General features: G+C 35.0%; 4 protein-coding genes across 4 annotated transcripts; 2 read left to right on the top strand and 2 right to left on the bottom strand.

Moving 5' to 3' along the window:
* Positions 1-909: 909 nt before the first annotated feature.
* LOC117615686 (EG45-like domain containing protein) lies at positions 910-2,396 on the bottom strand. The gene is made up of 3 exons (XM_034344818.1): positions 2,238-2,396; positions 1,364-1,643; positions 910-1,212 (listed from the first exon to the last, which is right to left on the bottom strand). Exons 1-3 carry the CDS (start codon positions 2,347-2,349, stop codon positions 1,206-1,208), a joined length of 399 nt encoding a protein of 132 aa, XP_034200709.1. The 5' UTR covers positions 2,350-2,396; the 3' UTR covers positions 910-1,205.
* Positions 2,397-3,753: 1,357 nt separating this feature from the next.
* On the bottom strand, positions 3,754-7,611 carry LOC117616265 (EG45-like domain containing protein). The gene is made up of 2 exons (XM_034345523.1): positions 7,503-7,611; positions 3,754-4,034 (listed from the first exon to the last, which is right to left on the bottom strand). Exons 1-2 carry the CDS (start codon positions 7,609-7,611, stop codon positions 3,754-3,756), a joined length of 390 nt encoding a protein of 129 aa, XP_034201414.1.
* A 5,996-nt stretch (positions 7,612-13,607) lies between these two features.
* On the top strand, positions 13,608-15,887 carry LOC117616623 (60S ribosomal protein L30). Its single transcript, XM_034346000.1, has 4 exons — positions 13,608-13,895; positions 14,027-14,128; positions 15,409-15,477; positions 15,574-15,887. The coding sequence occupies exons 1-4, from the start codon at positions 13,769-13,771 to the stop codon at positions 15,612-15,614; spliced, it is 339 nt and encodes a 112-aa protein (XP_034201891.1). The 5' UTR covers positions 13,608-13,768; the 3' UTR covers positions 15,615-15,887.
* A 5,742-nt stretch (positions 15,888-21,629) lies between these two features.
* On the top strand, positions 21,630-22,219 carry LOC117634792. The gene is made up of 2 exons (XM_034369057.1): positions 21,630-22,027; positions 22,132-22,219. The coding sequence occupies exons 1-2, from the start codon at positions 21,630-21,632 to the stop codon at positions 22,217-22,219; spliced, it is 486 nt and encodes a 161-aa protein (XP_034224948.1).
* The last annotated feature ends 3,078 nt before the right edge of the window (positions 22,220-25,297 follow it).

Genomic DNA, 25,297 nt, shown 5'->3' with positions numbered 1-25,297 from the left:
GCACCGGCTTCTCAAAGAAGCTAATAAGTTTCAAAATTGGCAGCCTATCCCACACGTCACGTTGCCTTTTAAAAGCCACACAACCATATTTGTACAATTTGAGTGACAAAGTCAAAAGAATTTTCCACATAAAAGAATTGATTTGTAGGCTAAAGAAAAATCAAATCATGATATAAGTTAGTGTTACCAATTAATTTTTAAGTGGAAAATGTTGGGAACACTGACTTATATCATGATTTGATTTTTCTTTGGGATGGGCGGCCAATTTGAAACGTATTAGCTTCTTTGAGAAGCCGATGCAGCATTTATGTGTGCGGGGAACACTCAGCGGATTGATCCATCAGAGAAGACAAAATAATGGTGTCATTTGGACAGATTTGGGCAATTGATCCGGCAACAAGTCTTTCAGTCATTTGCCAAGTTGGTCCCTTCAGCCTCGTTTGTTACGGAAGATTGTCTTGGCATGAATTATTCTCAGAAATTGTCTTGGCTTGAATTGGCTTAAGTTGAATAACACTTAACCGATGTTTGGTGATGCTTGTATTGAGACTAAATTTAAATTGATTAAAATATCAATAAATAGGATGATATATTTCAACTTCTGTTCTTCTGTACAAACGTGGGTTAAAAATATTCCAAAGTTTTACTTAATAAGGTTTACTTTTTAGGTTTATACGGGTTTTAAATTTGAAGGCATTTATGTCTATTTAAGTGAGTTTTTTGCTATATTTGAAATATTTTACAAAAACTGACATTTTTGAAATTAAGGATCAAGTTTTGGCTATTTTTGATAAATTCTCTTGATTTGGTTTATGTTGAGAGTTTTGTTTCATATTGAAAAGTTAAAAGACCTAATATGAGCTTTTAAGAAATTGAGTTATTCTCCTCGTCAATTGATTTTGAGATTTAACTTCAATTTATTTCATGGTATCAGAGCAAAACGGCCCCAAGTCTGTTTTGATCTTATCTCTCCATAAATCGAGTGTACATATATATGGTTTGTTTGGCGTTGCGAAGTTGCGAGACTTTTCCTCCCACTGTTTTCCTCCTCTTTATTTAATTATCACGTGCAGAACATGAAAGTTTCACACAAAGTGCTGCTTTCTTATTCATGACTTGACTTCAATGAAACATAAAAGTTTCACACAAAATGTGGCATAAAATTTGCTTCTCCCATATGGCTTAGAGAGCTAGCTAGCTTAGCTTCAAACCCTGCATACAAGAGAGATCTTTTAAATAAATAGAAATTCAGAAGAAAAAGAAAGAGAAATAAATAAAACTTGATGGTAATTTGCATGAATGAAACAGATGCCTTGTTGCTGAAGAAAATATAGATAGGGAAACTAATGTGGTGGGTGCTTACTGATTATACTCAATCGTGATCTTGCCGGCGTCGGGGTTAGCAATGGTGGCAAAGGCTTCCTGAGAGAGATCGAGGGTTGCTTGGCATCCAGGAGAAGGACAGAGATCCACAATTTTAACCACAACGCTGGTACCCTTGCAAGGTTGTGGCACACCTTGGTTAGTAGCGCCGGTGCATGTTACTCTGTAGCTTCTTCCACAAGCAGCTTTATTGTTAAAAATGGGAGCGCTTGCTGCAGCAATCAGCACACCATCGTTTTGATATCCGTTGCATGAGGAGGCTGCAAATCCACCAAAAATGCACTGAGGTAAGCCAAAGAGGTCATAGTTCCTCCATCGACCCATTTTTTCCCTTAAATTTTACATAATTTCACTCAAATTTCCAGCAAGGAAAATAGGAGAAATCTCATTTTGAATTAGAAACGTAACTCTTTATTTTATTAATTCTCCACTAAAGATTCATCTTTACAATGAATTAGCCAAATTGAAAATCATATAAAAGCTTTGATTAAATGGTGATACTTGCAGCTAAATTGAAAACCCTTTATTTATTCAAGAACAATATATATCTTTCCATGGAAACTTAAAAATAGATCATCAAACTTTACTTTAATGCAGAGTGAGTCCCACGTCACACCCTAAAATCGTGTTATATTTGAGGAATTTATCAATTAAAGGAAACTAGTACACATCCGTGCACACATTATCAGTTTAAGCAAATACTTGAAACCGAAATTAATATAAGGAATGTCGAGTGAGAGCATATTGCTAAGTAAAGCCACTGGCAAAACAAGCTAATGAGCACCAGTTTTCCTTTTGGAAACTAATTTAGCTTGTGACTTTCAAAAACTACCAAGAAAAACTTGTATACTTACGAACGTAAGGAGGCGTGTAAAAAGTGGCTGTTCCCTGCTCTGCATATGCCGCCGAGGGAAGCCATACAACCATGGCCACCACCACAATGAGAACTCGCATTTCAAATGCCATTAAATCTTTCCCTAACAAATAACTTGTAACAATTATTTCTAGTGCAGTATTTTGTGAAGTAAAGTGGAAGGCTCCCTTCCTTTTTATAGAGAAAACGTAGGTATAGCTAGATACTGTACCTTATATCCATTGTCATGTTGCGTGGTACATTATTTTTTTGTCCTGGCTGCGTCAATGCCAGTCTTCGCTGTCATCTTTGAAAGAGCTACCAATGGAGACCAATAATATTTTGCGGTACAAGGAATATGCCAGTTATTGATTCTTTTTATTTTGTCTTCTTCATAGCAAAAGTAGAAAATTATTTTCAAATACAACTGCAATTGCCCCAAATTATCGCCCACGCAATTTTTGGTCAAGCCAAAGAGGCAGAAGATTGCGGAGACAAAATTATTCTCTATCAATCCCATATTTTCTACACGCTTATTTCTCGTAAGTCAGCTTTGCCTCTTTGGAATTGTATGTTGATCTCAAATCAAGACTAGACCTAGTGTTTGGAAAATTCAAGGGAATGATAAAGTTTTGTGGACCATCTAGCTAGCTTGTGGATGAGGAGTCTTAATGGAGAGAAACTCTCATGCAACGGGATATCATTTTTTGTTATCTTCGGTCAATAACACGTGATATAACTTTTACACGTGTTATGGTTATTGGCCTGAGATAACAAAACAGTGCTATTCTCGTTACAAGTAAGTTTTTTTTCGTCTTTATATGGCCTCCGTTGGTAGCTTCCAGGTAGATGTATCTATAGACTATGGGGTTTTTTCAGTATCTATGCAATTTTCATTTTATATAAATTCCCGGATCTACACGCTTATTTCTTGGCCTGTTTGGAATTGAAGATTCCAAGTCAAGACTAGACCTACGATTTGGAAAAATTCAAGAGTTTGGTGCATGGATGGATTGACGAACCAGTTGTTCAACTATGACTACCGACAGAAGTTTCTAACATTTAAATTCCAAGCCAAATTTTGTTAAAAAAAGAAGGTCAAATTATGATTTTGTCAGCTGTAGTTTCGGTGAAGTTCAACTTAAATCATTGTAGTTTGGAACTTTTTGCAATTCTAGGCTTGCAAGTTACTATCCAAGGATCAAAATTTGATTCAATTGATGAACCATGAGATGTTTTAAACTGAAAAATAGTAACTTAAGGACCCTCTTTATTTAATCATATAATCATATAGTTACAACATCAGCTCATCACATGTGAAACATAATTATAGTTTCATACAGTGTGTGCTGCTTTCATTATTCCATTCCTTCTTAGTCCTAATGACTTTGTTCTTAGAGAGCTTCAAACCCTGCACGCCATAAAAAATAAGGAAAATTAAATTTGAACTCATAATTTCATATACATGATAAACTTTACTAAGGAAAAAAAATTCATTAGAGAGTGTTAATATGTGCTTACTGAGTATAACTAATCTTGATTTTTCCGGCGTTGGGGTTAGCAATGACGGTGAAGGCCTCTTGAGAGAGATCAATGGTTCCTCTGCATCCGGGAGGACAGTAGTCGACAATTTTAACGACAACGCTGGTTCCCTTGCAAGGTTGTGGGACACCTTGGTTAGTGGCTCCGGTGCATGTCACTCTGTACCTTCTTCCACAAGCTGCTCTGTTGCCCCAAATGGCATCGCTTGCTGCGGCTATCATCACTCCATCATTTTGGTATCCGTAGCATGAGGAGGCTGCACGTCAACCAGAAAATTATTAATGGATGTATAATTAAGGATATAGGATCAACTTGGATAATGTTTGTCTTCATGAAATATTTATAGGTAGATTTATCAATGGGTGAGCTAGCTAAATTTATTATTTTAAAATTAATCTAATGATATATATATATTTTTCTTTTATTATAGTTTTTCTAGAAATAAAAGTATACATTAAATCATATAAATCACTCTACTTCATAGTTTTTTTAATTAATTTTTAATAAGCTTTAATATAAAATAAATACATATTAAAAGTAACCAAAAAACACATATTATTAAAATTGAATATATCAACATAATTCAAAGTGTACGTATTTTAATTTGTATTTTTATTATTGCCCAGCAACTAAATGCATAAAGAATTGAATTTTTTGGACTTTAATAAGTTAATACATACTATCATGTATTTAAATCAAATCAAATATATAGGTTTGATTTTTTTCCCCCTAAAACCACTCTGGGTTATGCCCCATTGCAGCCCATAGTGTAGTTCCGCCATCTTTTACACCTCCATGCACCTTCTACGTACAGGTAGAGGATGATTTTATTTTTTATTTTTATAATTTATTAGCTGGGTATGTGCACGCATGCAGTGATATTAGAATGAGGGTTGTTATTTCCACATTTTGTTCTATTTTTCCACCTACCTTATTTTCAAAATATTAAAGATAAATTTATCTATTTAAAAAATAACTTCAAAGAATTTAGAGAAAATTTTTTTTTACAAAAAAGATTATAAATAAAACTAAAAAGATTAACTCCACCCCACCCTCTGTCTCTTCGCCTCCACCCACCCGCTCGGCCCTCCTCCTCTATTTTCCCTCCTCTATCTCTCTCTCTCCCCCATGTTGGTGGGGGTGGGGTGGGGTGGGGGGGGCGGTGTGGGTGGGGGTTGTGAGAGTCTTTTTTTGTTTGTTTGAGTATTTTATATTGTTTATTAATTTATTTAATAATATATTATTATTATTATTTACTTGGTGGGTGGAAAAATAATGAGTATTTTAAAAATAATGGTGGGTGGAAAGAAAGGATTATGTTTTTTCAAATTTACATAATGAGTGGGAAGATAAGGTGAATGAAGAAATAGAACATGGTGTGGAAATAACAACACTCATTAGAATTTTAAGATACATGCCAACATTCTCTCTTGGGCCACCCTTAGCAACTCAATGACCTTAATTAACAGTTTTATTCTTAGGTCACCAGTTATGGATAAGTTCAGTACAAAATTAGCCCAATGTTAACTATTTGGTGATCTAAACAGTATAAAAAACATAGTCCAACAAATAATATAGTGAAATCATTAGATGGTAATCAAATGAATAAAATTTTAGATTTGACTTATTAAAGAGATTCCATTAAAGATGAAACATTACGAGTTTTGGCTTTTTCAAAAAATCCCTTGATGTTTCAAAAATTACACTAACATCCTCTGAGGTTTTAAATTGTTTTCACAAAACCCTTTTTCGTTGGTTTTTCGTCCAAAAATTAATGATTTCATATAAAAATTTCTCCAAATGACAAAGTTAGGCTTTCATATTAGATTGCACATATATTCATTGAGATTGATTTTATCATTTGCTTTAAAAAAAAAAAATATGAAATCATCAAGTTTTGGAAGAACAATCAACAAAAAAGGACTTTGTGAAAACAATCTAAAACATGAGAGAGTGTTAGTGTAAATAACTCAAAAAGAGCCGAAAACATGAGAAAATATTAGAGTAAACTTAAGGGGTTTTGTGAAAAAGCCAAAAACCTCAAGGGGTGCAGATTTGCCATTTACACAAGGGCAGCTCCACAAAATGAGCTCAATAAAATAAGAATCGTCTTGGGACCACCCTGTAATGCAATTCAATGATTAAAATTGACACATATGATTTGCTCCTTAATCTTTGATACAAATATTGTCCAAATATGTAATTTTTAGGCCATCTAAACTTAGGAACACATGCAGTCTGCCAGTTAGAACTGAAGTGATTTTGATGGTATTCAATGGCGAAAAAGCTTTTGATTTTGTTAATTTTCTGCAAAGATGATCATGTGAAGATAACCTATATCATTGAAAATAGACTGAAAAAAGGATTTTCGCATAATTCTCCTATGTTCACATGTGATATACATAGACACGTATAGACATTCTCTAGTTACCAGTCATTTTTAGTTAATAATTTATTTTATTTTATTATAAGTGATAGTCTAAACTAGAGAGGGAGGGGGGTTTCATACACATACACGGGTTCGAACTTGAGACCTATAGTCTGCAAATCAAGGCCATTTTCCATTAGGCTGGTCCCGTTGACAGTTACTAATGTGAGGTGCATCTCAACATTTTAATAATGCAACATTTTGACCTATTCAGCAAAACATTGTTGCCCAGACTTGGAACAAGCCCCCCATCAATGAAAGGCAACCTTGGCAAAAATGGACCCCATTTACCGAAGTCAGCCTAAAAGTAAGAATTGCCTGAGTTGCTGCGGGTTAATTGATCTCATGTTGACGTAAAAAGGAAAAAAATACCAAAATATTTGTAATTTTTTTTTCTTCTATAAATACCTAACTATGTTCTTCACTTCTCACACTAAAACTCCATACAAATTCCTCTCCTCATATCTCATGTGAATAGTGTTTGCCTTTACTTACCATGACAATAGGTGGAAAAACAAAATAAAACAGCATAGGGTGGGTAGTCAATATTCATATGAATAATGTCTGCCCCTTGCCATGGCACCATGGGTGGAAGTGCTCTAAATACAATTGCATTAGTAGAGCATACCAATACAATGGGGCTCGCCTCTATTAAAGAAGTGGTACACAAGGTGGTATATAAATATGGTATGCCTAGCATTTTCCTATATACATATATACAAACACATGTGCTATGCCTAGCATTTTCTTATATACATATAAACAATTGCATTATATTTAAGAGGGTAAAATGGTAAAATTTCAAGCCTTTTAAACATTTTACTAAACCCTCATCAATTTATATTATAAAACTCATATGAAACTGACACAGGTTGAAATTGTTTCGAATAAACACACTAATTGAATCATTCCGAAAGATATAGGACACTCGATTAAACAAATTTCTCCTACTCTTTGAAACCTAATTAAGAAATTAATGTAATACTCAGATTAATGCAGCTTTGTACGTCAGCTTAAAGAAAAGATAGCAGCCATGAAGGCCATCTTCGTTACGTTGCTCTAGCATAAGAATACCAGCAGGAGTTTTGAGCTGATGTTAAGAATACCAGCAGGAGCATTGAGAACATATTAGGTTAAAGAATGACTCATGAGCCACCATGTCGCCTCACCAGGGCAAAATTGGTTGTGTAAAAACACCAGTTTTCCTGTGAGGAACTAATTCAGCTTGTGATAATATATTCGAAACGGCAAAATTATACTGATAATATATTCGAAACGGCAAAATTATATACTTACGAACATAAGGAGGTGTATAAAAAGTGGCTGTTCCATCGGCTGCATATGTGGCGGAGGGGAGGCATATAGCCATGGCAAGCACAAGGAGAACTCGCATTTCCAATCCCATTGTTTCCAGACCAAATAACAAGTATGTGTTAGCGCTAGTCTGCAATATTTTGTGGAGTAAACTAAAGGCTTCGTCTGTGATGAGCAAAAACAAAAATTCTTCTCTCCATTTTATAGAAGAAATGTAGAAAAAGCTGATCGTCATGTTTCATGCGTCGCAGTACTTTCTATCTAACTCAAGGGGTCCAATGCCGTCACTTCTTCTCTAGAGGTATCTACAACAATTGTGGTCGCAGAAGAATATGCCAATTGATTCTTTTTTTAATAAATTGAGGTTAGAAAAAAAGTCTCAGTTTAATACACTTATCATCAACTGTGATTGCACAAAAGTCTCATATTAATAAAGAGGGTTAGCCGGTGGCCAATAATACTTCTTGAGTTTAAAAAAAAAAGGATTTTCTCCTATGCAGGCCTTCGTACTTTATTACTATGCATACGCCATGTATTTTCTATTATCCTTCCCTACTTTCCTCTATGTTTGCAATGACGTCCGGACATCACAAAAATAGTAAAATGATTATTTTCCGAGTAATTCTATGTGCGTATATATCACATTAAATAATTGTATATTGTTTGTAATTTGTAAAAGAATTTATTACTCATATTACTAACCACATCACATTAGATGCAGGTAACACATTAGGAGAAACCATAGTTTGATCTTGATTTCAACGATTTTAATTATGTGTTGTCATATTTAACTATTAGTTGCGATCTAATAAAGTCGAAATTGAGGATTTGTTCATATTTTATAAATGGAGTTGTTCTTTTTATTTCTTTATTCTACAAGAAAAATAAACAATATGATTAAAACAAAGTGTGTTTAATGACTTCACGTGTCCATCAAATTCTTCCTTTCATCATCTTTTTATTATCTTTGATGCCCAATCTTACGAAACTCGTCATATTATCAGGTGAAAACAAAAGGCCACATTGATATCATGCACGCTTAATTGGGTTTTGTATTTTGCACAAGGTGCTAAACACTTAACGATAAGAAATAAGATCGTATGAGCCGGCAGAAGAGCATAGATGAACGCAAGAAGCCACAGCAGCAAAACAAAGCCAGCGCAGAGCCATCTCAGCTTAGCATGATAGCCAAATCTTGCATTTTGAAGTTAAACTAACTTCAATTAACTAAAAAACATGGATCCTTTTCAACAAATAGGAACTGATTTTCAGTGGACGTAGAGCTTTGGATTCTATTCAGGGAGGTCTCATAAGGATTGGATTCAATTAAGTTTACTTCCACAGAAACCAACTTTGTTTACCAACTTAATGGTACGTATGAACTTATATGACACATGACATGGCAACCCCATGTCATCCATGTCATATGTGACATCGTCATTTTGTGATTAATTAGTCATGTTTTAACTTAAATACGATCCTAACCTCTTTGTGGTGGAGACTTCATTGGGAATTTTTTTGAGGGTTTATAAACTCCTGTACAATATTGCTATAAGCAAGAAGAAAGAGGATAGAAGAAAAAAAAAAAAAAAAAGAGAGAGAGGAGAAAGAATATAAAAGAAGAGTTTCTTTGATCTTTGGTTTCTAATGTTTTTAAGCGTGAGACTTGATCCTTTTAATTACACATCGATCAAGTCTTGTTTAAATTTGAATTAGACTAATCAAATGAAATTTTACTATCTAGGAAATGATCTCCTCTCTCAGCTTTACTTGTCGTTATTTGTGGCTCTATATCAGAAATCTAGAAGTCTTCCAAATTATCTAATTGTTCTTCAAAATTTAGAAAGCTTTTCGAATCCAATTAGAAGAAAATTTCAAAATTGTTATTTCAATAACCAAAAAAAAAAAAAACTTACAAATGCGTAGAGATTATGAAAGGTTGCAGTTCACTTATGTGGTACCAACTTGCAAAATGTATCCCCACACCATCATTACAAAAATGAAGATGCCTAAATCTATTACATATAGTATAAGGGGTTACTTCTTGTAGGTGAACATGTCGTCACTTTGACTCTTATTTAGAATTATAAACACCTATAGGTAGTAATTTAAAGGCCATTATTACTTCTTGTAGTTGTACTATTGTATAATTTAATTTAGTTTTTATTTCTATGTGTAACTTTCCAAGTTTCAAAGTTATCCAAAGAGTCTTATATACTTGGTTTGAAGAAGAAATTAAGCCCTTGAATGGTCCAGTTAGCGTTGTTGATGCCCAAAAAGGGACTTTACTTTGAGAAACCCTGGCTCCCCTCTTCTCTTCCTCCCTTCTCCTCTTCCCCCATTCTCAAAGACAAAAGGCTTCCCCTATTTGTCTTTGTTTTTTTTATTTTTTATAATGATTTTACTCCAACCATCACATGCGGTTGAGTCATGACGTCGGATCTTCACCTGCGTTTTGACGTCGGATTTCCACCACCATTCTTTTTGCGGTTCTTCGGTTTGGAATAAGTCACAGAGACTCTTTGGGTTCTTTATGTAGTTTTCACATCTCCTTTTATGAGAGCTTTTCACCTCTCCTTTGGTGAGAGTTTTTCACCTCTCCTTTGGTGAGAGTTTTTCACCTCTCCTTCGTGAGAGCTTTTCATTTTTCCTTTGTGAGAGTTTTATTTGTATTGTTAGAGCATCCACAGTAAGGGGATGGGGGAGGGAGGAGGGGGGAGGAGTGTATAATGGGGTGTATGTTAAATCACCTTTTGTGATCGGAATCACCCGCAATGGGGAGGTGTAAATAAGTGTAAATTTGCATCACCACCATGAGATGCAAATTTAGATGTACATGTACATCTTTTTTTACATCTATTGCAGGTGGGACCCAGCTGGAAAAAAAAAAAGGATGAGATAAAGTGGAGAAAAGTCAGCAAAAAAGTTGCTGGATCAAAATTCATATGTGGGCCCCTTTTTTGGTTGTCATCTCTCCCCTCCCCAACAACAGCTACATTGCTGGACCAACAACTTTAATTTTCAAAAACAGCCAGCTTTAATTTTTTTGGGATGAAATCATATCTTCTCCGAATTTAAATATTTTTAGGTCTATTTGTTTGAAAAAATAAAATTAATCTTATACAAAAAAAAAATAATTTTATAAAGTTAACACAAAATAAAATTTTAATACAAAAAAAAATCATGTCACATACCGAATTGGCTTCGCCGTAGCAAGATATTGATCATGTCAGAAGGAACTTCCCAGTGAGTCAACCATCTTGAAATTGCTCTAGCTCAAACTCGCTTAACTTCGGAGTTCCCATAACTCCGAAGCCAATGAGCTCCCAAAAGGCCTCATGCTAGATGGAGGTGGGCATGTACATATAAGGCAAATCACCCCTCTCTGTTGGCTAATGTGGGATGTTACAAATCAATTATATATCTTTAGATTTACATCTTTCCCATTGGAGTAAAAACTACATTTACAACCTCCGGAGGTGTAAAGGGGATGTAAAAGTGGCTTTACACCCCTGAAAATACACAACCACCCCCCCAACCCACTGTGGATGCTCTTATAGCTTGGTGTTTTCAAGCTTTATATCTTTTTATTATTCTAAGTTTGCAATCTTAGTTGGATGCCTATGCTAGAGTTTCTTCTATCCTGCGTGATTGTTTGTAGAGGCGCACCAGATTGTCTTGACTTTGATGTTAGATCGCTCCATTATTGTAATGTCCCTTTGTGGCCAGTAATTTTTTTGTGTGGCTACATTATGAATGCAATCACAAAATTTCTCCAAAAAAAATTCTTAAAAAAATCTCCAAAATTTCTCAAGATCCAATCGAACAAACTTAGGCATTGGAGGGCCTTTGGCCAACATCCCCGAGGTGTAGTCCGTTGACCTAAATTTATTTTACAAGAACTAAGGAAGAAGGAAGATTAAAGATCAAAGAATCAACCCTCTAATATTCCCCGTGCGTAAATTTGCTGAAACAAGTATCATATAGGAAAATGTGAAAATATTTTACTATAACTAAAGTTTGTTCTTCAATCCTTGTTCACTCACCTATAGGAAATGTCTCGTAAAAGGGCCAAAAAATTATGGAAATTAACGATATAGAATTTGTAAAGTTTTTTGGTTTTTTTTTTGCCAAATTTTTTCTCACACATACATTGTTAAGGTGCTATGGGGGTTCGAATGTGAGACCACCGCCCTGTAAGTCAAGGGTCTTTTCCACTGAGCTAGAACCTGTTGAAAAATTTTATTGTTTGGCAAATGAGATTTAAACACCGAATTTAATGTTTATCTTTTTTAGAGGCGGCGACTGTTAGATGTCTTAATAGTGGTGGTAATGATAGTATCATCATGTATGATGTTGGTACGTAGTAGGCTGCTAGTGGTAAAGCGGTGGCAAGTGGTAGTTAGAGTAGTGGTAGTGGTCAATGATGGTGTGGTTGTGGTTGTGGCGGTCACGGCGATGGTTGGGGTGATGGTGATGATGCCCATGACAAGGCAGTGGTAGCAGAGGTAGTGGTGGTGGTGGTGATGGTGGGGTGGTTGTGGTGACGATGGCGGTGGAATTTCTACATAAAATTTAAAATTTTCATTGTATAAGGATCTAAACAGCGGAATTTGTGTATGTGAATATGGAAATTCTAATTTTTGTTCAAATTCCAAATTTATTTCACTGATCTGAAAAGCATATGTCATGTAAAACACAAGTTCACCATAATGTTCTAATTCAATAATATCTTAATGTTTTTTTAATTTACGTAATTAAATGTATATAGACTTACGAATATAGGGAGGTTGGCAGAAAGTTGCATTTTTCCTCTATACTCTGGACCTTGCTCCTTTGCTAGGTTTTTGTCAACGACGTATGCAATTACAATTTGAAAACTCTATCCCAAGACCAACATTACAATTCTGTTTCCTTGTAGGCAGACAATAAATTCTGTTTCAATATATTCAGTAGACCTAAAGCAAAATCAAATGAACGAGAATTAGACTTCTAAGACGAAGAACAAAGCTTGTAGCTTGTGAAGCAGAATTTAAGCTTTGTTCGAAGCTCTTGTTGAATGAAAAATCAGAACAATTCGAGTAAAAGTAAGACAAAACAGATCAAACGAAACATGAGATTGCAAAACCAAATTGAATATAAAAAAAAATGAAATCAATAAAACAATCGAAACCAACAAAACACAACACATATCAAAATTCTAAAATCTAACTAAAATAACTAAATATAATCAGAACATCTTTTATTGATGAAAAAAAGATTTAAAAAAAGATTTGACTTAAAATCTAAACAAAAAAAAAAAAAACAAAACCAAAACAAAAAAAATTCTCACTTACTTAGAATAGAACGATATATAGTGGAACTAAACTATAATTCAGTAGAATCACTAGCAGTCCAAGTAGAATCGTAATTTCATAACAAAAAATTGAAGGTAAAAACTTGAAATCAAAGCTGGGAGATGAGGAACCGAGCTCGGAGCTAGGGATGGCAAAAACCGTCCCCGACCCTAACGGGGAGAGATTTCGGGGCCAAATGGGTACGGGGATTCCCGAATTTGAAAAATCCCTGACGGGTATAGGGAGGAGATGGTATTGGCGTCCCCATTCTTGAACCCGACCTTAAAATATATATGTTTATATTAAAATAAATAAATATATAATTATAATATTTATGTTTAACCCTAAGTTAACCTTCCTCTCCTAATTCTTCCTAATCTTCTTTGGAATTTCATATTGAAGTGATTTTGAATAGTTGAGTTGAACTTAATAGTTAATTTGGATGTGTTGAATGATAAATTAATATGAAACTTAATGTTAAAATGTATGATAAAATTTTTTTTTTATCCAAAAAAAAAATCGGGGATTAGGGGCGAGTATGGGGATAGTCCCCCGACAGGGGCTAAGGACAGAGATTTCCCGAAACCTATTAAACGGGGATGGATTCGAGGACGGGGGCGGAGATGGATAAGCCCATTAAAGGGAAAATGAATAATTAAGACTTGCTTCTAATGGGCTTATCCACTTTGCAGACAATATAAGCTTTCGTTTCAGGCCCGTTTACAAACCAAAAAAAAAAAAAAAAAAAAAACCCACGTGAGGTGCACGTGTAAGACCATCTCTCATTGGCACCAATACTAAAACCCTAGCAAACTCTACTGCTCTTCTACTTCTTCGACTCTTTCGAGTTCGGCCGCCGAGTGAGAGCGAGCGTTTGGGCACCAAAAGCGAAGAATCTGAAAAGTGTCAAAAATGGTGGCCGTGAAGAAGACCAAGAAGACCCATGAGAGCATCAACACCAGGCTCGCTCTGGTCATGAAGAGCGGAAAATACACCTTGGGTTACAAAACCGTCATTGACTCTCTTCGTAACTCCAAAGGCAAGCTTTCATATCTCTTTCAATTTGCAATCTGTCTATTATTTCCATTTTACTGTGATCTGGTTTCTTTTTATTGGGTTAATTTCAAGTTTTGTAATTGGGATTTGTTTTTGTTGTGGAACAAAATGCAGGGAAGCTGATTATAATTTCCAACAATTGCCCACCTCTGCGAAAGTCCGAAATCGAATACTATGCTATGCTTGCCAAGGTTGGGGTTCACCACTACAATGGAAGTAAGTGCTCTGCAGCCATAACATTTGGGTTTGCATCAGATTTGTTATGTATTTAGAACATTAAACTTTGAACTGCTTTTGTTATTATCAGTTTGTAGGATGTTGTTTAGGGTCTGTGTTGTATAGTTTGCTTTTTTCTAACATTGATAAGAACAAAAAAAAAATTTGTTGCAATATTTGATGGGTTGTGTTCAGCTCACCTAAATGGTAGTTTCTCTACTAGTAAATGTCAAAGAAACATTAATTGATGTTAGGAAGTGTTTGATAAATAAAAGGAATGTAAATAGGTGTTGGATTAATGGTGGAAAATAAGGGTGCACCCTTGGACAAGCTTGAAATGCATATCAACCTTTTATTTATATCCAATGCCTGCATGTTTAGTGCAGCGGCCTTTGATAAATTTTCCAATTAGTTCTTTCAATCACCGACTAACGCACTCTAAGAGATTCTTCAGTTGAAGAATTAACTTGTCTGAGTGATTGTTGACTTTGAGGATCGACATGGAATATGAAAAAGGAGTAGAACATGGAATATGATTCTTGTTCTGGAATCTCAGTTGGCTGCTTGTTGCCTCTTGATTACAAATCCAGATGGTTCTGGTGTCAAAATCTCACAGAAACTGTGATGGCTGGTGTTTAGAAAGTGTAAATTAACGTGATATTTATTGGCTTAGATGTGGGAACTTGTCTCAGCGTGTCGGTTAAACCATCATTTGGTCTTAGTTCTTGATTGTTCACTAACGTACTTTGTAATGTTAAGCCTCCTTGCCAGGTGATCTTCTTGGCTGGTGGATTTTCATGGGAAATGATGCTTATATATCAGTCTTTTCCCTTGTAATCCAGCAGTTCTTCCTTTCACCTTGTCTATTTGGAGTTAGTAGATGTAATGTCACTAAACATATCCACACGTTTCTTGTTCTTAGTTCAATGTGTTGACGTGACTCAGAAACATGTACTGTTGTCCCCTAAGATATTGGTTTCATGTAGTAGTAATTTGTTGCGTTGCCTAAATGAGCTACTTACTGGTTGCACTCCTCGCATAATGTTCAATGTTTGGACGTGCATGAAACTCCTTTTTGTCCCCCAGTGCAAATGGAAGAGGAATGCCATTTTCTGAGCTTTTATTTAGGATTTTGTCTTTCTGCTCCCTTGCATGACATAGTAAAGATATTTGTATGCTGCAGAATGCTTTTCTTTTGATAATATTGGCCAACAAGGGAAATAATTTTGTTTACTAGACTTTTAGCGTTTCTTTTGGCTGACCATTTCTTCTGTTTTCAGACAATGTTGATCTGGGTACAGCTTGTGGAAAGTATTTCCGTGTATCGTGCCTTAGCATCGTTGATCCAGGTATTCTGTAATTCTTTTATGATTTTAAGATATCTGTTTAGGTTTTAATTGATATGGAAATTTGATTTGGCTGACATGTCATTTGTTACTGTTCAGGTGACTCGGATATTATCAAGACGCTACCTGGTGGTCAGTGAGCGGCTGTAGCCTCAACACTCTGTTTCAAGGCTTTGCTTTCTCTTTTCTATGATGTTTTTGTTACCAAGTTTGCGGATACTTAGATTTTACTGTGTGTGAGGTTATCTTAGTAGTGACCTAATGCATGGTGTTTTGATTACCATTTTAAAGTTACTTTTTTGTTATATTAGAGAACTCAAATTCTGGGTTTTTTCTTTTTTGTGCTTCTACGGTAGACTCACGTATGTTATTCAACAAACTGGGTGCCCGACCCTGACTGCAAAAGGGATATACATATATAGCTCAATAATTCTTTAAACTGAATTGTCATAATAGGGCACACCTTAAATACCACACAATAGGTTTTAATTTAAACTAGGACAAAAGCACAATGCTCATGCACCCTGATTTGTAGTCTTGGCCTTGCCTGTCACCTTTTTCTAACAACCTTTGCCAGTTAGATTTATTTAGACCAATTAGCTATTAGAATCTCTTAGTCCTCCCTGGTTCACCAAATGAAAAGTAAGTGGAGACTAACATGAATAGAAGGTGGTTGGGCGTGGAATGATTAGACCGTGGCTTTCAAGCTAAAGCTAGAGCTAGTGGGGGAGGGGCTGTGCGGGGGTGTAGATAGGGGTGGGCATCGGGACTGGAAAATAGGAACATCGAATCGGACTGGTGAAAAAAAAATCGAGAAAAAAATCAGTTGACCAAAAAAGTCAACAAATCGGGTTGGAACCGATTGGAACCAGATCGAATCGGTTCCAACCGATTTCGGTTTCAATTTTACACCGCACCAAACCAGATCGAATCGAACTGGACCGGCTGTATTATTATTATTATTTTTATTTCAAAATTTTAAAATCCAATGCTATATTTTAAATTTTATAATTAATATTTTTCCAAATTCAACTTCAAAAAATTTCTCATTGTATGAATTGGGTCATTTGTTAATTTTTAAGCCAAAAAAATAACTTTTTTTATTTTTATTTTTATTTTTTAAAAAATAAAAAAATTAATTTTTTTTGAAAAAAAATTAAAAAAAATAATAATCCGGTTCAAAATCAGAACCGGTTAGAACCGAACAGGCCAATTTTTTTTTAAAAATTTACTTAAACCGAACGAAATTGGACTGGTTAAATAGTACTTGTTTCGGTTTTGATTTGAGGTGAGAACCGGATCGAATCGGACCGTGCCCATCCCTAAGTGCAGAGGAGGAGGTAGGGGCTACCTTGAGCGAGGAAAGGAGAAGGGAAAGGAGAAGGGATGATGATGAATTATTTATTTAATTATTTAGGAATTTTAATATTTTTGCCTTTTTAATTATAATGAACTGACGAAATTGCCTTTGAGTTAATAGAATTTTAAACATATTTGGATGGAGGACATTTGCACTAAATGTAGAATCTCAGCGGGAAATTGTAAATTTTTTTTTATCAGGTGGTACATGCACACACCCCTAATAGTTCAGGTGGTGTTTGTGCATTTTTCTTAATTTATTTAAGGAAAATATTGTAGAGTCAACCATAAATTTTATTTCAATGATTTGAACGGTTTATTTTTTAAATATTTATTTATAGATTATTGTTGCAACAAATTACACCACTTGAAAACCATAAATTACTTTAGTTGTGACCATCAAAATAGACGAGCATTGTGCTTCAAGAGAACACTAAAATGACCACAATTAATTGAGTGGTCAAATGGTTTTGGATTCAAGTAATTTTTTGCGATGATCTTTGAAGGGATATTTAAAAGATAGATGGTTCATATAATTACAATACGGAATGTGCCTTATATGAGACAAATGAGACAATATTCATATTGGAAAAAATCAGCCAGACGAGATGACATAGTCATCTAAATATGATCAAATAAATAGATAAACACAATATTTCCTATAAATATACATAAAGACTCCCGCAATTGCAAAATAGAGACAACTGGGCATTCAACCGTGTTTACTGGTACTCCGTTCCTTTAGTTGCGAGAGGAGAATAATATATACAAAAGTTCATCTGTGGGATCCCACAAGTAAGTTTATTTGAGAAACACCCTTATACTATCATCCTTTAGAGGAAAAAAAAAAAAAAAAGGGACCAAAGCTGATAAAACCCATTTATTTTATTTTTATACCATAGATGTACGAAAAGTTGAGACTTCAAAAGTAGCGGATCTATTTACATCTCAAACTTCTTGTCTACTTATGATCAATATCGATTCGAAGTGAGTCTAGGTCCAGTTGTTTATAAGTGAGGAGGTCTGATGTAATACAAGATTTTTTGCGAGGCGGATTCAAATCTTGTGGAGAAAACATACCAAATAGAGACTATTCAAATTGAGTAAAGTAGAGACCAAAGATGGAAACCACGCTTGAAGTGAGCATAGCGCTAAGAAGAGAAGAACGACCTTCTTTTGGGCAAAATTTAGATTTTTTTTTTTCTCTTTTTTTTTTTCTCTTTTTTTTGCCCTTTTCAAATTATAGAATAAATAGTTTTTTAGAATGTTATTTTCCTAATATAATTATTTCTTTTTATTTAGTTTAAGTTATAATATTTCTCGTTAGTTTATTATTTCCTATAATTGTTAGAGTTTTGAGTTTACCATTAAAACAACCTTATGAAGTTGTAATCTTAAGCTTATTCGTATTATTAACAAATTTATTGAGAATTTTTCACATTTTCTCTTCAACTTTAAAATGCTGGTGGAGTTCATTTTATGTTCTTGAATCTAGATGCTTGTTCACTCTTTTTGAAACGGCGGATTATGAGTCTAAATTGGAGCTCGAGCCTAAATCTACAAATGTTGGATTTTATTGTTGAAAAATACTTCTCTTCTCGCCTTACCAGGTAAGTAGGAGCTCCAACATTCCTGCCAATAGCAGTGTGACATGTGTACATGAGGTTTTTTCTTTTTTGTGTTTTTGATGAATTATTTTTACATATGTGTCAAATTGTGATTCGCAAGAAAGAGGAGTATCTCCTTATAAGTAAAGAGGCAAGTAGTATCCTTCATTGTTTATGAACTTACACCCATCATGCTGCTCCTCGGTCACTGCTGTCATATGTTTTCCATCACTAGGGTATTAAACTGAAAATAACACTAAGTACTTCAATCACCTCCACGGTGCACAAGATTCAATTTTGTGGGTCGCGTTCAAGCCACAACATGAATATACACACATGCATATATACATAACTTGAAAACAACATATGGTGCAATCTACCAAACCATGTGTGAAAACTAAGATTTTATCACAGAAAAATTTGATGTGCTATATTGCCACATAAAAAATGTTCAAATAAATTTAAATGTGCAATCTACATTAATAATCTACTGCACTATACATTGAATGTTAAAATAAATTTTAATGTGCGGTTTAGATTAACAGTACAATTTTAATATTATCTTGACAACCTAGTTTTACCTAGGGATGGCAACGGGCTGGTTAGGGGTCGGGTATGGCAATACCATCCCCGTCCCCGCTCACCATCCCCGTCCCCATCCCCTGTCCAATCCCCGGTTTAGGCTTTTCGGGGAATCCCCATCCCCATCCCCGTCGGGTAAGTGCCTCCCATACCCGCCCTAATCCCCTGTTTTTAATAAGATATTTCTTGTTAAAATAATTTTCTAAAGCACAATCACATCATTGTGAAATTTTAAAAACAACCACCACAAGATATTTCTTGTTAAAATAATAACTCAACAAGGCAAAGAAGGATGACACAAAACTTGAAATAATTTCTATCCAAATCTTTAGAAACTTTTTCAGTAAGCACAATAAATCCATCTAATCTCTAGGGTAACTTTGTTTATTATATTATATTAATATATATTGATTATAAATAAATATATTACTTATCGGGCCGGGTTCGGGGATGGGCATAACAATCCCATCCCCGGTCGGGGATTTTGCAAATTCAGGAATCCCCGTACCCGGCCCCGATTTTCCCCCAAAAACTCCCACCGTTAGGGCCGGGGACCCGACCCGACGGGTATTATTGCCATCCCTAGTTTTACCTTATTTGACCTATTATCAATTACAAAACATTTATATGCTTAACAATTATATATGTTGAGAATAACACATAATTATTTTGGTTTCTTATTCTTATGAAAAAAAAAAATAGTTTTTTTGTTTTCAAAATTTCCAGGCAAGTTCCCGATACTTAGTCAATGGCAGGGATGTAATTTAAGTCAGAAATTAAGGGGTAAGAGAGCAAAAATGGGCTATGAAGAATAAAGAGTTTCCTCCTCCTATACCCTGGCTGGCTCACAGGGGCGGCCCTACCCTAAGGGCAGGGTAGGCAGCCGCCTACTCTATTTTTTGTCAAACTAAAAATTACCCAATATCTAATACAATCAAATTTCTTCTGCCTACTCAAACCCAACCCACCAGGGGTGATCCTACCCTAAGGATAGAATAGGCAGCTGCCTACTCCATTTTTTGCCAAACCAAAAATTACCCAATACAATCAATTTTCTTCTGCCTACTCAAACCCAACCTACTTAAATTTTTCCCTTTAACAAAAACAGTAGCCCCGCCCACTCAAACTTTCTCCTTTAACAAAAACAATCAAAAGCAATATGAGCATGTGAAAGTTGAATGAAGATTTTTTTCAGTGTTGACTAACATTGTGAATTTTGTTAGTGCTTCTGTTAAATGCCGTAATGAGTTAAATTTAATTCGAAAAGCTGAACTCAAAGAGTAGATGGATTCTAGGGAACTTGAGACAGGTAGAGGACTTAATCAAGGTCGTAGTTTGAAACAAGCTGGAGCCACTTGTTGGGGATCTCACTTTGCCTCTATTACAAGTTTGATGAGTTTATTTAAAGAGACTAAAATACTTCTCTAGGAAATCAATGATTATGGACCTAACCAACAATTTTGTGGCGATGCAGAGAATAACTATATTGCTATGATGTCTTTTGAGTTTGTGTTTTCATTTCTTTTGATGGATAAAATTATGGATTAACCAACTTTCTTTGTCAAGTGTTTCAGACAAAAACTCAAGATATTGTAAGTGCTTTAAACTTTGTTGAAAACACAAAATCACAGTTCTAAGATATGAGGGCACATGGCTGGGATGATTTATTCATGAGCGTGGTATCATTTTGTGAACAACATGGTATTGATGTTCATGATATGAGTTTTCGTTATATGATTCGCACACGTCGTTCTTGTCAACAAAAAGATTTTATTACAGTTGAACATTATTATCGCGTTGATGTATTTAATGATGTGATAGATTGCATGTTGATGGAGTTAAATGGTAGATTTCCAGAGAAACAGTTGAACCTCTTATTCTTAGTTATTCTTAGCTCAGCATTGGATCCTCATAATTCCTTCAAATGATTCAATATTGGGCATCTACGTAAACTTGTTGAGAAATTCTATCCTACTGATTTCAGTCCAAGTGACTTGAAAGCTTTAGAAATTGAGTTGAGGTATTTTCAAAATGATATGCATCGCCTTCCCTGCTTTAAGGACCTCACCTCTCTTCCTCAGTTATGTCAACAATTGGCGGAAACAACTTTGGCAGAAAACTACCATTTGCTTTACATGTTGATTCAGTTGGTGTTGACTCTTCCTATTTCTACAGCAGCAACGAAATGAGCTTTTTCATGTATGAGAATTATTAAGAATAGACTTCGGAGCACCATAGCTGATGAATTCCTTGCTGATTACATGATTCTCCACATTGAAAGAAAGTTTGCTAATAATATCGACAATGAAGATATAATTGAGGAATTTAAGATTTCTAAGCCTCGTAGGGTAAAGTTTTAGATTTAAATAGTTTAGTTTTGTGTTGCATTGCATTTACTTCTTGTTTTTTTTGTTAAGCTTTTATTTATGTATAGATATGCATATTTGAGGGTAAGGCTTATTACGTCATCCTTGACTAGGTGTATCTTTTTATTTTTATGAATAAAATTCACTCGTACCATCGAGTTTTTAAGGTAAATTTCGCCTACTTGACTTTTTAATTCTGAATCCGCCACTGCTGACTTGCACTGAGAATTTGCCTGCTCATATGCCTTGGGTGTTGAAGAGGCATTACACTACTAGTGATGGGAGGCTGATTCTCACTGAGGAGAAGGTTAGGCATCATGAGTACTTTAGGGCTCATAGGTCCAATGGAAGGCTTACTTTGCAGCTTGTGCCACTTGATGATGAGATTTTGATTCCACCATTTGTTTGTGATGAGGGTAACAAAGATGGGAATGGGAATGGAAATGGGAATGGAATTAAGAATGAGTGTGATGATCATGACCAAAATTTTGATGACCATGATGACGAAGACGACGATGATCATGTGGTTGAGGATCAAGCAATTAGTGGGATTGGGGGATCGCCAGGGAAATGCTTCAATTTCAATAGTTTGTTAAGAGGGTCACCTTGCATCTTTGGAGTGCCAGTGCCAGCCATCAGGCATGTTCACAGCTAAACTGATACATAAATGAAGATCAGTTCATGTCAATTTTGTTTGTAGGTTATGTGAGTTATATGACCATGCTTGCTTTCTATGTAATTAGATTGTTAGTTGTGTCCCTTCAAATTCCATGTGGGTTATTCATGAGGATGAAGATCTCCTCAAGGTTCATTCATTCTGGAGGAATTTGAATTCAATTTTGTTTGTTTATTAGTAATTCTTGTCTGGAGATTATGATAAGGGTATTTCATTTCATGTTTCATTGCTGTTGGCTCTAATACATCTTTTTTTTCTTTTTTTCTTTCCACTGGAAAATCATCTCTATTTACTTCGACAATACATGGGTAGCGTTTGTTTAAACAAAATTGTTGCTTTTGTTATTTTTATAACAAAAAATTTGTTTTTTTAGAATGTCATTTAGGGAAAAAACACTTACCTGTAATGTGTTGGTATAATAGTTGTACACGTGTACTATAGACACAGTTGTCACATAATTTATGCGGTGCATGTATGTTTTAATAATGAAAATTTATAATTCTCATTTCAGAGTTTGGAAATAATGATTATCAATACTTTTTTATTTTATATATTCATTCTAATGTTCGATTTGCATATAGTAATCAAAATCAAAATCAAAATCTATTCAATTTCTCAATTTTCCTTTTTACTCTCTGTTTTTGGATGAAGGAAAATAACTTAGAATTTGATTAAAAGTTGAGAATTTAAATGAAAAAATTGATGATTTCCTTGTTTGACAACTTAAACACAGAAATTATTAAATGATGTGCGGAAAAAATAGTGAAAATTGAGGCATGAGATTTCCGAGTTTAATTTCCGCCAACAGAGACATCATTTTCACAATTTCCATAAAGCGGGAATTCATATTTTCTTGTGCACCAACTTACGATAAGAAAATGATAATACATTTACAAACTTAGCATACACCAAATACAAGCATAATTTCCAACTTTCATTTCTACAAGGGTGAACTGGTGAAATGTCCCTAACTTGTACCGTACTTTTAATTTGGCTTAAAAAAAAAATAAATAAATAAATTAAGGATCTAAACTAACTTTATAGTCAATTTCTCCCCTCCCATTCCATCCAATTTACTGTTAAAAATGATCACATGTGACGCATGTGACCTCAAGAACAGTCTGAAGGCCACATGTAACCCCAAGAACAGTCTCAAAGCCATCTTCTTAATTTTCTAAATTAAATAAAATTTTCAAAAATTTTAAATTATAAAAAAAGGTAAACCCCGCGCCTCTTGTGCTCTTCGTTTTCTTTTCTCCTAGGGCTAGGGTTTCTCTGTCCTTTTTCTTCTAGCTTTTACTTTCACTCTCTCAGCTTCAATGGTGCAACACGAGGTCTGAGGCGGAGAACCCAATAAGGTCGCAATAACCGTTGAAATCAAAGGGGTGTCGGCTCAGTTGGTAATTTGAAGATGGTGGGGATGCAGATAAGCATTTTCAGGCGCTTTTCTCATTGGCGAAAGAGAAAGGAAAGGTGGTTGCAATTGGTGAGTATTGGACTATGATCGGCTTTAGTTTTGAACAGAAGAGATTCAAAAGAGAAAGAGGGGTTGTGCGATTCGGGGTGGGTTGATGTGTATTACATTAATTTACCTACATTTATATGTGCATTAATTTATTTTTATTTGATTACCTAGAGGCATATGCACCTAAACAATATAGTGCCTCAAGTGATAAAGAGGGTTTGTAAGAGAATTTTTTTCAATATTGAACCCACTGCTATGTTTTTATTTATTTATTTTTATAATACAAACGATAGTCTAAACACTACAGGAGAGGGGAGTTTATCTCTCACACACTACCAAGATGCCATGCATGTTCAAACTTGAAATCTCTGATTTGCAAGTAAAGGCCATTTGTTTCTAACCTAAACCCCGTTGGCAACCCAACACTATATTTTGATCCTAAAAATCCACATTGAAAAAAAAAAATTGTCATACATAAACTTCAGGCATAATTTATGATTAAGAGAAAGTAGAAAAATTCTAGCCATTCTCTCCTTCTATGGGTCTCAAAGAAAAACTCTACATAGGGGGAGGAGGAAGAAGCGTCATTGCCCCTCCTCCCCTCCTCTCTCCTAGCCTTTTTTGTTTGTTTTTTTGTTTTGGTTAGTGAATAAGTCAACTGGGGTGTTTCGAATAAGAAGCCCCTTATAGTGATTTCTTCTGAGCCATGCTCAGATTGAAGTTCCACATCACCCCTTTTAGGCTTTCTCAAACAAATCCGTCACTCAAAACCCGCTTTGATGGAGGTGCTCATTTTCTCTAAATTTAGGTCTACATCGTCTTTCATGGAGGTTGCTGCAAATCACCCAGTGGTTCTTTGTCAAGGTAGTTATTTTTGTTTATTTGTTTGCTCTTATACTCAGGTAGATAGCTGGAAACCATGTTTTTCCTAGATTTGTTACGGATGTGGTGGTGGGTGTGGTCACAATAGCATTTCTTCAGGTAGTGACGGTGGAGTTCGTTTAAGCTCATGAATTGGTTTAGGGTTTCGGTTATGTTGAGTATGTGTGTTTTGTTTGAGCTTATGATTAAATATGATGTTGTGAGCGAATGATTTTAGTGCGACTTTAGTTTTATTTTAACATATTAATTTGTTGCTCTTTGGGAATTGAGACTTTCGATGTCCTTGTTTTCCAAAGACAAGCTGTACGGAAGAAGAGTGTTTTTATTTTGTTATTTTTTACATAACTCAGCATTACAAGGGAAATTTATTTAATATGAAATAAAGAGGTATACAAGGAGTTGGGTTGGTGGGGTGGGGGTGTAGATAAGTGCCTCCTTTTTCCCAACCAAACCCTTATCCCATTTGAGTCGCAACTCATGGGTTTATTGATTAAATATATATATATAAGCGCAAAAGGATAATGCTGCCATATGGAAGTCCAAGATGTTATAAGAGTAACGCTACGGGCACCAACTTGTTTACCAACTTTTGGATACCAACACATGTGGCACATGACATGGCAACCTATGTCATCTGCCACCTCATTTATTTTAATTACATAATTTATTATATAAATAAAAGAATTTTTTTTCTTTTTCTTTTTTCTTTTTTCTTTTTTCGGTGTGAAATTCTTTTATTTATATAGCAAATTATGCAATTAAAATAAATGAGGTGGCAGATGACATAGGTTGCCATGTCATGTGCCACATGTGTTGGTATTCAAAAGTTGGTAAACAAGTTGGTGCCCGTAGCGTTATTGATGTTATAAATAGCCTCTCTTGAAGC

This window comes from Prunus dulcis, chromosome 1 (genome assembly GCF_902201215.1).
Source record: "Prunus dulcis chromosome 1, ALMONDv2, whole genome shotgun sequence".
Lineage (NCBI taxonomy): Eukaryota > Viridiplantae > Streptophyta > Magnoliopsida > Rosales > Rosaceae > Prunus > Prunus dulcis.
This window is presented reverse-complemented; position numbering and strand designations above follow the sequence as displayed.